The sequence below is a fragment of the Cydia amplana genome, chromosome 10 (assembly GCF_948474715.1).
Source record: "Cydia amplana chromosome 10, ilCydAmpl1.1, whole genome shotgun sequence".
NCBI lineage: Eukaryota > Metazoa > Arthropoda > Insecta > Lepidoptera > Tortricidae > Cydia > Cydia amplana.
This window is the reverse complement of record NC_086078.1, coordinates 2230314-2243543: the sequence shown is the minus strand read 5'-3', so window position 1 is coordinate 2243543 and position 13230 is coordinate 2230314. Positions and strand designations below refer to the sequence as shown.

General features: G+C 37.7%; 2 protein-coding genes across 2 annotated transcripts; both read right to left on the bottom strand.

Annotated features, from left to right (window-relative positions):
• Window positions 1-3234: 3234 nt before the first annotated feature.
• Window positions 3235-5114, bottom strand: LOC134651526 (sorting nexin-12). Its single transcript, XM_063506628.1, has 4 exons — window positions 4855-5114; window positions 4577-4672; window positions 4289-4391; window positions 3235-3518 (listed from the first exon to the last, which is right to left on the bottom strand). Exons 1-4 carry the CDS (start codon window positions 5029-5031, stop codon window positions 3391-3393), a joined length of 504 nt encoding a protein of 167 aa, XP_063362698.1. The 5' UTR covers window positions 5032-5114; the 3' UTR covers window positions 3235-3390.
• A 1805-nt stretch (window positions 5115-6919) lies between these two features.
• LOC134651665 (pre-mRNA-splicing factor SLU7-like) lies at window positions 6920-12885 on the bottom strand. Its single transcript, XM_063506765.1, has 5 exons — window positions 12714-12885; window positions 11590-11695; window positions 9482-9614; window positions 8332-8495; window positions 6920-7143 (listed from the first exon to the last, which is right to left on the bottom strand). Exons 1-5 carry the CDS (start codon window positions 12863-12865, stop codon window positions 6970-6972), a joined length of 729 nt encoding a protein of 242 aa, XP_063362835.1. The 5' UTR covers window positions 12866-12885; the 3' UTR covers window positions 6920-6969.
• Window positions 12886-13230: the final 345 nt, after the last annotated feature.

The following is a 13230-nucleotide window of genomic DNA, read 5'->3' as shown; positions in this document are numbered from 1 at the left end:
AAAAAAACGAACTATAGTTTGTGCTTTTGTCACGATTGGCTGTCCATTCTAGTTTTGAATGTGAATAAATACTTATTGAAAAAGATGGTTTTAGTTAATTTTCACATTAAAATATACCACTGACAATACCGTCAGGTGACAACCAAACCTCTCTTATTGCAAAAAAATAAATAGCAAAAAGCAACCTTGTTTTATTAAATGTAAGGTTCACTATGGCTCAGAACTTGTTGAGTTCTGGTTGCCACCTGACTATTCCCTAATGTATATTAATTTATTCAATAAAACAACGATAGTGACATGATAGCAAATTTATTTCATTATATACTATTATGATCGACATAATACGTAACCGAATGTTAACTTGCGTTTGACAGATACCTGACATTTATACTCTGTATATCTAAACAGTCATTTATCCTAACCAACAACACATGCTGTTCAAATCAGATACAATATAAAACTACATTACGTGGTGACTTTAGAAAGATCGTATCTCGACAAATTAGTCACTTTCAAAAGGGCTTATTTAAACGATACAAAAATAAGCCCTTTTGAAAATACACACATGTTGCTCACGAGTTGAATGCCATCTCAATTCGTTTTTATTTTAGTGGCTAACAAGCGTACGGCCCGCGTGATAAGTCGCCTTAGCCTATGGACGATAGCATTCCATCATGCACGTTACAGTAACTTTGAAATGTGGGAAGAACTTATTTTAGGACTCGTCGTTGGCAAGAAAGTCCTAGAATGATTGCATTGCAGAATATAGAAAGACGAAATATAGGCTGTTTCATCAGACATAAAGACTTTGCTATAGCGTTGTCCTTGTCACTAAAGGCAATCAAATCGTGCGCACAATGGAGTACGATCTTTCGAAAGCGACCCTCCAATTACCAATTTTGTACACCCAAGGCGAAAAATATTTAAAAAGTAAATTCATTTACCTACGCCTTCAGGCACTGATTAAAATACTTCGATTATCGGCGAATGGGTACTATTGGTCCGATTCTCGAGTCGATACAATTTAAGATAAGTCATCACTATGGCATCTCGAATAGAACTCGAATTTGAGAATCGTACCATAGAAAGCACACCAAGCGTTTCTTCGATTAGCATTATATTTAATTTGTACTCAAAATTAGTCAGAGCGGCTAAAATACGACGATGGACTTGTGGCCACATATTTTTGCCACTTTGTCTAGATATTTTTGGTGTACAAATATTGAATACTTATCGAAGATGAACCCTAGAGTGGAATAATACCCAAACGCCTACTTGGTGTTACAGGAATTTACATAGGTGATGTTTATACCACGCAACCGATATATGATCATATGACATGACTTATTATTAAACCCATATGTGACCATTGGGTTGTATTGGACCCTCTGAAAAAACTCGTTCCTACTCATTGAAATAGTAAAAGAGCTTGTAACCTCGAGGGGATCAGACCAAAAAATAGTTCTGGGCATTGGGCATATATGGGTTAAATTATATAAGTTAATAAAAAAATATTTTCCTTCGTATTTTGACGGAAATTTACGAACGTGTCTTGCTATTTCAGTCTCCGTACAAAAAGTACTGACATTGACTGAACTAGCGAGACAAATAAACGTTTCCGAGAAAATACGATGGAAAACAAGCACTATATCTGTACGCCAATTTTGTGTTCTTAATAATATGAGAGGTCATAAGATCTTACAAAACGGTGTTGTGGCAACCTACGTTTGTTTTGAAATGTTTAATCTATATTTAAACTAAACATAAGTCTAATTAGATTACAATCCCATCAATGCTTCGAGCCTAAAATTGTTTTGGTTCGTTTTCCGCCATCTTTTAAATCGAAAACCGATATGGCGGTTACAATTTTGAATGTCGAAATAATTCAGAAATATTTTTTATTACCGCTAACAATCTAGGCCAGAAGCATCTCAACTCATACCAAATAAACCAGGGTAATAAATACACTTAGCTAGCTCAAACATGATGAAACTCCCGCGGAAAAGAGACCCCACTATATGTGAGAGTGAGAAGGATTATCTCGTTTCAGAGGTCTCTTGGGCAAGGAATTAATAAAAAAAAAGATGGCGAATGAATTCAAACCAATGAGATTTTATGTATACAAAATAAAGTAAAATTACCTTAATGTTTAATCTATTGACTATAACATATAATTACTCGCAATGCTAACTGAATATACATAGAGATTATGAACGGTAAACAATTTCAACAATTCCAATAATATTGCTTAATTTCAAACAATAACTAATTTTGTTCTAATTCTATTAGTGTCTATCCATTTGAGTCATGTCATAGTGAATAACGTTTACTCAAATGTAGACATCATAATGATTCACTGTTCGCACCAGATTTGTTGCAGTCTGAACGCAAAAATAAACATATTTTTTTAATCTGTGGAATGCAGTGCCGTATAAGAAATCCGTCGTTATTTTCCATCGCTCGAAGGTTATTGCATTCGTGATATTTTAATATGATCACTGATACATTATCTATTACTTTGGAACAATCCTGCCATTTAATTATTAGTGCTGTTAGTGTAATGTGAACAAATAAGTTATTAGTGTAAATAGATCATTTGTATTTTAAATGATAGCTGGACTAAAGAGCCTGTGTTGTGTCATCAATGGCAAGTCCAAAGTCTTTAAATAATTGTTTCATAGACTCCAGAACATTAGTCATCATAACAATTTACATAGTGATATATCTTGGTTAAACCCAGATGAATATATTAAACTTTCTCAGTCCAAGTTAACTTGTCAAGCGTTTGTTAATTTAACAGTTATTTAAAATTTGACTAAAATTCTGGAATCTGACTAAGGCTCTATAGTCCAACCTATCAGGGCACAAAAACTAAATTAAATCTTTCTTTTAGTGAATATTATGTATTGTATAAAACTACTTTTTAAAGAAAAACACACCAATTTACAACGTAACATACACTTGACGAGATCTTCAGTTCTTTATGCCAATACCTACTCATACACACAGATATAAGATCTTTTTCTTACGCAAAATCCGTTTATATAATAGCACCCTACCCTTTATAACTAAAAAGATGGGTAGTCTAATATTAGACGTGTTGGTGATAAATTTTACCTACTCATGATTTTTAAGAGCAATTCTTGTGAGGAAGATGACATATTACAAAGGCAATCACAGTAGAATGCCTGGGTGTTTTAGAATAGATAAAAGATACAACCAAATTCTGTGTATAGTATTCTTAATACTAATTTACCCCCTTTATCGTATACATCTAAACATCACCCACCACACAGAAGTATCTCTTCTTTAAAAAGTAGTTTCCAACTTATCTGCTTAAATATAGATAGTATGAGCAGGATTGTTCCAAAGTTGGGCGGAGTGTGATTATTATGTGTTCCGTATCTTGCCGGGGACGTAGTTCTTGTCGATGGTCGGCTCCTGCAGGAACATGTGCAGGCAGCGCTCGTTCTGTGCTAGCGGGTGCCCGGCTATCTTGTTGATGAATGTTTCTAAGCCTGAAATGTTAGGCAGGTGTTAGACAATATTGCCTTAAGAAAGTTTGTAAAGTAAACCCTCTGGTTTACACAGGACCCCTGTCTCCAAAGTTTGTGCCATGGGAGCCATAGCCAGGCCTCTGCTACCTTTTCCTAGGCCAGTTAGGAATTTGCTGGATCACAGGCCTAGTTTTGAGGTTGTTGGTAAATTCTTTTAATACAGTTTCTGCACCAAATTGGAGTTTGGTTACCTTATGCACTTTATTTAACCTTTTGGACGCCAATGACCGATATACACACCGCAGGTCCAACGCCAATGACGTATTAATCGGTCATAGACCACAGAGCAACATAGACCTAGGTACATATGCATAAAGTTCAATTTCAGGATTGACACTTCAGTGACGTGGCGTCTGAGAGACAGCTTTTGTGTTTGACACGGCGTCAAAAAGGTTAACTGTGCAACTACAAAGAACTGCATTTTGTATTGTTTTCTTATATTGAGGTGAGCAATAAAGAGTACTTGTTTTGTATTTCACAATTGATAAATATCACCAATATCTAAGTTACTTACAGGCTTTAAAATGTTGGTCTAATGTGCCACATTCATATTCTAAAAATAGACATCAACTAGAATATCATAAGCCTTATCTAAATTGGGTGGTTACTACACTTGCTGTAGTGCAAAATATTGTGAAATTTGTAGTAATATGTTAGGTCAAGGCCAGATGACTAAAAATCTTGCTAATAAGAGGATCATGAAAGTTGAAATTCTTACACATAGCATTTACCTTTTCTGCGGTCCTCTATAAATTCCTCTTCAAATATGCCGTCATCTCCACGGAAAGGCAGTTGTCTCTTTAAAGCTTTGCCCGGCAAAGGTGGTACTACAATCTAAAACAAATATTTTGCTAATAAAAACAATTGTAATTTGAATCACTTACCTATTTCAATATTTAACCCTTGAATATTGTTTATGAAAATCTTTGCAAAACAGTTTCGTTTGTCAAATATTATTGTTGTTAAAAAGATAACAATTCGACCGTTTATCAGCAATGAGTCAAACAAAGCGGGCATACCTTACTGTCTCGTTCTAATTCGTTTCTGAGCCACTCGAAGTCGCTGTACCGCCGCCTCACGCTCGACTCTTTCACTTTGAACACGGGCAGATTGGTCTGTAAGCAGGAAATGGATTCTACATCAATAATTGCCGCAAATCGGCAGATTGACGCGCCGAGCGCGCTCACCTTGGCCGCCGCGATACGCCCACAAAAAAACAAAACAAACTTACCGACGAAGCGTAAACAGATAATCTAATTACTCTACTCTATTAATAGATGCTTGGAGAAGTTCTCACCCTCATGCGGACTTCGTAATCCGTATAGCGTTTCTTCGCGACACCCATTGTCGTCACTGGGTTCACCACGTCAATTTCGAGGAAATTGGCCGGCGCCGCGTACGCGTCGTCCAGCGTTTGTTTCTTAACATTTAACCGCCTCGTCGCGTCCGCTGTTGTGTCCTCAGCAGCCATCATTACGCTTTATTTCACAAACAATCACAAACTTAATAATTGGACGGCCCACTAATCAAAAGGAAATGACATGATTTGACGTTTAAAAAATCATGGCGATGTGTCATCGGTCAAGTTTAAAAATCTACCATAATCAGTGTGAAAACCACAGACATACAATTCCCGCTCGCGCTTGACAGACAGCTTAAGTGTGCGAAAGGGAAGCCATCACGTATATGAACATCCCATGAGTGCGAAAAAGTCAGACTACCAATGAGAAAACGTAACCACTTTTGACTTTGACGACGGCCGCGGACGGCCAAGAGCGTATCACGGTAATTTTCTAATTGAAAAATATACACGGATTAGGACGAAAAGTATTAAATAAAGTAATTCAGTGAAGATGGTGTCTTGTAGTGTGCCGGATTTCAGTGTTACAGTGCCAAATAATCCAAGCAAATACTCATTTTAGAGGATTTATGATATTCCGAGCGAGATTTTCATAACGATATTTTGTCAAATTAACAGCGTAAAAGGTGTAAGAAGCCGGTTTATAAAGTTCATTATAAGATTTATAAGTTTTTCTTCCTTTGTATGCTAATATTTTATCATATTAGTCTATAATTTAAAATATTTTGTGTAAAAACATAACCTATTACTTTACGCTAGGGCTTGACAAAATGTTCATATGACAGTATCGATAACTTGTCGGTATATTAATAGCTATGTAATTATTTCTTCACAAGACATCATTAAGATATTAGCTTTTATAACCGACTTCAAATAATAACGATTGTTATACCTTTTTGAAGGTGCTCATGTTTAGCGGTAAATTTAAACTTCACTTTCCAACACAGTAAGAGTTAGATAAGTCTGCAACGATTTTGATAGCACACGCAGTGCAAGTGTTATTTATACGTCATAATGTCGTAGAATTTTAACGTTTCAAATAACACATTTGAAAAAGTAGTCGATAAAGCAATCAAACATCGACAGATTACTAATATGTTGTAACATGACATCACTATTTTTGATCTCACATAGACAATTTACGCACACACTTGCATTTCATTTTTGGTCGCACTTTTGAAGATTGACAGTTGTTCTAGTCATATTAATTCTATGGTGAAAACTACTATAAGTTTTATATGCACCTCAATCTTTGTATTGGCCAAATATTCCAAATTGTGCATAAGTTTTCAGAAGTGTTGCGTTTACTTGTAAAAACATCACGTACCACACAATACTGGAGAGATCTTTATTAAATCATATCAAGAAACTACCAAATTCGTAAATTTTGTCTACTGCTGGTATTACTAAAGTTGTCGTTATAAAGATTCCAAGAATGATGCAAAGGAATTGCTTGTTCTGCCAAATGAGTATGTAAAGGTGTTCCATTCAAGTTAATATTCATAAATTCATTGATCTTCAATATCATAAATATACATTGCAGTAAATTCTTTGTTTTAGATCGCTGGCTTGCTTAATGGTCACTTACTTTTCTGTTCTATTTTAGGTATCAGAAATTCATAAAATAGAAGTAAGGGAGTTCGACGTTAAATTCAGTCAGTCTCACAGTCTTAACAGGCTGCCGTTTTATTCTGTAGACCTCTTCTCTGCGGTGGAGGCATTAGCCGCTTTCATGTTTTTTACTAAATGATAAATGTTTGTTTTCAAAAATAAAGCTAATATGACACCATTTAGAGTAAGTAATTTTATGTGTTATTTAAATGTTGTCACATGAACTGGCTCATAACATGAGAATGATTAAGGTCCCCTTTACGCTGTCTTTCCCTGTAGGCTTTCATCTCCTCTTCAGTGCCTTTGCCTTGGCCTCGTAAAATGCTGTTTTAGGGCCGCTTGGTCTCTTCCACAGATAATAAATATAAGGTGTATAAAAAAAACAAGTTGGCATGATTTAGAGTAATTTTATTTATTATTCATACATATTTTAACGTTATTTCACATGAACTGGCTCATAGGGTCCTCCTCGCGCTGCCGTTTCATCCTGTAGGCCTCCATTTCTTCTTCGGTAGGGGCCTTGGCCTCGTACATGCTGTTGTAGGGCCGCTTCCGCTCGTCCACAGATAATAAATATGAGGCGTGTTTCTGCTGCCTTTCTTCCGCTTCTAACGCCTGTATGATTAAACAAAAAATGTTATAGCTTCATGTATCTCAGCGATTTTTATATATTTGACACAAGAGTGAAATGGCCATTATTTTTGCACAATCCACGCCGGGGCCTATTTTAGCAGACATAACTCACGTCCGGAATCATCTCTAGTATATAATTATCATTTGGGAACCGAAGCGAACTATTAACTATTAGAGCGGTGTTACCCAACAGAGCCATATTTTTGGTTACAGGGTAGCTCCATCCCTTGCATCATAAATATGTGTATTTTGTATTTATTTTTGTATTTTTTTGTTTGTATTAACCCTATTATGTTTATCGCTGACTGTACTTTTCTTTCCACAGGCAACTAATACTCATCGAGACATTTCTAACAACCCTAAACACGTTCGTTTGCGTTGTTTTATCACAGACTTCCCATGGTCACCTCCTGTCTCCATCACCAGATCAGCTCCATGTCATCGTAATATTGCATTGTCACCCGATTTACAAATGTAAGCAAAATTATAGCTCAATCGGAACGATTTCCGCTTCCCGATGGAAGTGGGTCAAATTTTGCTCCCAAGATTTGACCCACACTAACTAACAGCGCGCGGCTCACTCCTCGATTTCGTCGCGTTGGTACAAGTACCTGCAAGTACATGCGGCCCACACCAATTTTGGTGTCTAGCCATAGTAGTTGCCGCGCACCGCTACGGAACGGACGCCTGCTCGCGCTTGCGCCACCTAGCGGTCATGTTGGTCGTAATAGACGCGTTTTGTTAGAGAGTGAATCTTCTGTATAGTTTGTAGCTTTCTAGTAGAACCCGAAGGCTTATCCTATTGTCTATCGTTCAGTAAAACCGCACGTGCTACTTACCTGCAAAAAAGGGTTCTAATTATTCTATTTGGCACCTGAGCGCGGGCTAGTCCAACGCTCAAAAAACCAGTGTAGGTGCGCTCTCCGATAACGCGCCTTTGTTACGCATCTCGATGACACATTTTAGACTGGTTCTGTAGCGTGACTCGCCGGCACTCAGTAACCGAAGTACCGATTTTTTATGCAGGTGGTTGTGGCACGTGGCACGAGCGGCTTTTCTTAACAATAGACAGATTAGCCTTCGGGGTCTATTAGAAAGCTACAAACTATACTATTATTTATTCCGTGCTAATAAGGCAAGTAAAATAAAAGCTAGTAATAACTGTCATACCTTTTTCAATTTGTGTTCTTCCTTCTTGAGCTCTTTCTTGTCCTTTTTCTTCTTCTTCTTGGACTTCTTTTTCTTACTGGTCTTCTCCGTCTTGGAGCGGTGGTCGGTTTCCGAGTCAGAGCTGCTTGAGCTTGAGTCTGATGATGATGATGACAAGGATTTTTCTGAAAACAGAAAATGATTATGTACGGGTTCGAAATTATCCAGATAATTATAGTATTTTTGGTAATTATCAGACATAAAAATCACGATACTTATCGCGATAATTATCAAAGATAATTATCCTTTCGAACACTGACGGGCCCGTTCATTAATAGGGGGTATTACTGCAATGTTCTGCCGCCAGAGTGCAGCGTTAGCCCCCATCGTAAACCATAGAGTAACTTGTACATCCTGTGCCTTAGCGCCACTTGCACCATCCCACTAACCCGGGGTTAACCGGTTAAACCGTTAATTCAGTGTCAATTGTAGTGGTAACCATGGTAACTCCAGGTTTAACTGGTTAACCTCGGGTTAGTGGGATGGTGCAAGTGGCCTTTAAATGGTTTTTGACAAGTTTTCACAGATATGTATTAAAATATGACATTGATACATCAAGGCGGTTTGTTTACGAAGGGCCTACCGGAAAACGCGAAATTCGAAACTCAGCTATCTGCCTCTTTATCGCTCGAATATGCAATATTTCGACTCTCTCGTTTGCGTTGCGGTAGACCCTTAGATTGTGACGGATTGTGGTAGTGGCGCCCCCTATGCAGATTTTCGCAAATTATTCCCTATTAGGGGTCACCTTTTGGGGATTTTCTGAGTAGAGAGGTTTCACATAAACAGGATCGATACTCAGATTTATAATATCGGAAGGGCTCTAGCAATACCACAGAACAAATAATAATACTGCCGTACAGAAGGACACTTCCTACAAAACCGAAGTTTGATAGCGATACAGAGACGAATCAAGCTATCCCTTTTTAATGTATGGGACTATACCTTTCGGCTATTTAGGGTTGTCAAAATTCAAGTATATTGTAATCTGTGGTCGTGCACGCAAAAGGACGTAAAAGTGGTGCCAACCCTAATGATTGCTCGGAGCAATGCTGAGCCGAACGGAGCCGAGTTTGCCCGAAAGGAGTGTCTCCCCACTGGCAATACGTACCTTTTTCTTTATCTTTTTTCTTTTCCGCCGGCTGTTTAAACTCTTTGAAAACAGCGCTGGTAGCCTTCGAGGTGTCTGCGTCTTTAACTTCCAGTACTACGGACTTGCCAGCTTCGCCCACACAGTATGACATCTGGGACAAAACAAAACGTGAATTAAAACCATGTTTAGTGCAAAGCGAAGGTCTTATTATATAAAAGTCAAGCGGTTACAGGGCTCTAATTATGTCGTAATGAGAATAAATGAGAAAGATCCCCGCAAATTGCGAAATTCAGTTTTCGCGGTAGGCCCCCAGGTCGTTTCACGAGTGCTGGCGCGAATTTTCTATGAAAATGTTGATACATAACTTGATGATGAGAAAAATACATCGGATACACATCAATGATGTTGCCAGCGATATCTGTAATAATATACTTATTTTTTCTTTATAATTACTTATTTTTTCTAGGTGTGTCTATATTGATCCTAAATCTACGAAAGTTCGCAGCGACTGGCCCCTCACACGCCTATGGCGTTAGATGATGTTTGTCTTAAATTGCAAGATGATTTAAGACTCTTTTTACGATCATCGTTTTTCATGCGATCACTTGATGAAATTGGTTGTCCACACTATTTGTATCTTATAGTTATTAGGTATACCTCTAATTCTTGTATATACAGTGAAACCTGGATAATTGCAATCTCAAGGGACCGGCAAGTTTTTGTCAATTAACCAGGTTTTTCATTTAAGCAGGTCGTGCCAATTAACGAGGTTCAAAAAATCGTTGTTGCAATTATAGAGGTTCTCATTAATAGAGGTTGCGTTCTGAGAAATTGCTTTTGTGGAGGTTCAAATAACCATTGAAAGTAGATTCTGGGTTTCTGGTCTGTACGAGTATATTATATAACTTGCACTTTTACACTTAACTATTTACATTAGTTACTGCTTATAATCATTTGTTTTGTTTTTTTAATAATCCCTTGAATTGTAGAAGAAAGTTTTATTGGAATGTAAAAAGCATATTATGTTTTTGATTTAATGAAAACTATTTCACCTACTACAGTCTGTGATAGATACCCAATTAATAAATTGAATTCTGGGTGAAGATTTAAAATAAAATTATCATTGCTATTAAAATATTGTTTCTGCTCTCTACAAGTCTACATTATTTCAATAACAGAGGTCTTACTTATAGACTCGTTTCAATTATAGAGGTAATAAGAAGAGCTAAAAATAACGGATTTTTTTGCACAGTGTCAATTATAGAGGTCTTAGTCGCGATGTGGTCAATTACAGAGGTAAAATTAGGAAAAGCACTAAAATCTAAATTTCAATTACAGAGGTTTAAAAATTTCAATTATAGAGGCCATTTGGTCTCAAGGGACTGGGACCGGACCTTTGGTTGCAATTATTGAGGTTTTGCATTTATCCAGGTGTCAATTAACCAGGTTTCACTGTATATTTATATATCTCGGGGACCTCGGAAACGGCTCTAACGATTTCGATGAAATTTGCTATATGGGGGTTTTGGAGGCGAAAAATCGATCTAGCTAGGTCTTATCTCTGGGAAAACGCGCATTTTTTAGTTTTTATGTTTCCCGAGCAAAGCTTGGTCTCCCAGATATTATTTGTAATAGGGATGATGACACATGCTGAATTTTATAACAAAATCTAGTAAAATAGATAGCAAACGAGCAATTTATCACAATAATGTGGATATTAAAATAAAATATTGAAAAATTACAAAAATACAGGACCTGAAAGTTTCAAAATTTAAGTTTTTTTTAACTTCCAAAAACGATAAAAGTAAGGGTACCATTCGATTCCTTACATTTTATGCAATAAAATATTGTATAGCAACTATATACATAAACGCAATATTTCACCGACAAAAACGCAATTTTCTTGTTTTGTCCATACTACAAGATGGGCGATGACGTCACGGCCCTTGTCCGTTTTGTATAGGGCGTTTCGCGAGTGAAGTGCGACTGTCGGACTTTGACTACAATTTCTGACTTTTGTGTTACTTTAATGCAATGGGTCCCATATAGACATTTGATCCTAAAAACAAACCCGATCGATTGATACCATAAAAATTTTTTTGTCATGTAGCCTATTGTAGCAGTACCTTTATAAAGGAGTGGCAACACTTGTAACCCCACTGTCCGTCGCGCCAGTACGAGCCCCACACTGACGTGTGGTTGTTGATCAGCACATCCTCCTCATATTTGCTCCTGAAATCATCATATATTGACATAAATAACTTGTAGCACAGAATAAATAATAGTACTAGGTACAGAAGACTCACTCTCTAACAATACGCGTCTGTTACGATCAGCACAGATATGGCCGCTAGGTGGCGACAGCGCCACGTGCGGCTTATGGCTTTCCCCAAAATTGGGGCCGGAAGGGATGTACTTTTAGCTACCTAGCGACGAAATCTCGGAGTGAGCCACGCCTGCTTGTAGGTCGCCCTAAACAAACACCTCGCGACATGCTGGTACCTACAGGGTGAAATGTAAACCACCAGCCATACTCTACGTAGTAACTTTATAGGTCATACTGAACAACTTAACTTTTATTATGAAACCAATGCCGAAATCGCGAAAAAACATATTGGGGCTGTTCATAAATTACGTCATCTATTTTTGGCGATTATTGACCAGCCCCCCCCCCCCCCCTTAAAATCATTCGATGTCCAGTTGTTATGTATTACCAGAATCCCAAGACGTGGAAATGAAAAGCTCGTGTAAGCCGAAATGATAGTATTAAAAAAAAGTAACAAGAAAAAAAATAACACTGATTTAAACTTTCACGATTTTTACACATTATTAAATTATACAACGGGACTTAATCGCGTATCTAAGTTTTAAGATTTACCTCCGACGTTTCGAGGACGGCGTTGTCCCCGTGGTCTCGGAGAAGACTGGCTTAAGTTGACATCAGCATCGTCTAACCGCGCGAGTTTTTCGAACTACCCGCACTTGGTCTTGTTTATCCGCTTGAACGTTTTGCGCACTAGGGATGTCACTCTGTCGACACACAACACTAACGATATTCGATTTATCGACTGTCGATATTCGTTTACGCTTACATTTACTAATGACTGGATACGCGATTAAGTCCCGTTGTATAATTTAATAATAAGAAAAAAATTGACAAAAAAATTTGGTTGAAACAACAAAAAAAATGCTAAATTTCATCCTTTCTCTGGACGGGCATTCAAAGGGTTATAGGGCAGAGTTAACTCACTTGGCAAGTTGTTTCTCAGGTCCGTTGGCGACGGTTCCGTCGCGGTTGTACTGCGTGAACACCTCGGTCTGAGCTAGGAGCAGCTCTCGCGGGGGAACCTTCAGGTGTTCCTCGCCCCCGTACTTTTCCAGTACTGATTCCTTCACCTGCATATCAAAACAAAGTTATTTAGTGAGAATGATTTAAACAGAATGTGTATTGGTGTCTTGGTGTACGAGTCTGGTCGTTAGTGGAAGAAAAATCTTGATGAATTGCACATTCAGGATTCTTGCTAAATCGAAAAGCGCCATCTATCGAGCAATTCGTAATCGGTACAGTCATAGAGAAATATAATAAGACAAGAGTGCTCACTCAGTGGTCGTTGACCTGCCACCGAGATCGGTCGTTACCTACGCGCGCTAGTGAATTATATTTTCACGAGTGAAATTTCTACCCTCATTGTGTAAAAGTGCGTTATGATGGAATCGGACTTTTTTATCTTCAATAAGTGACAATATCGAACATTTATAATCGTTTC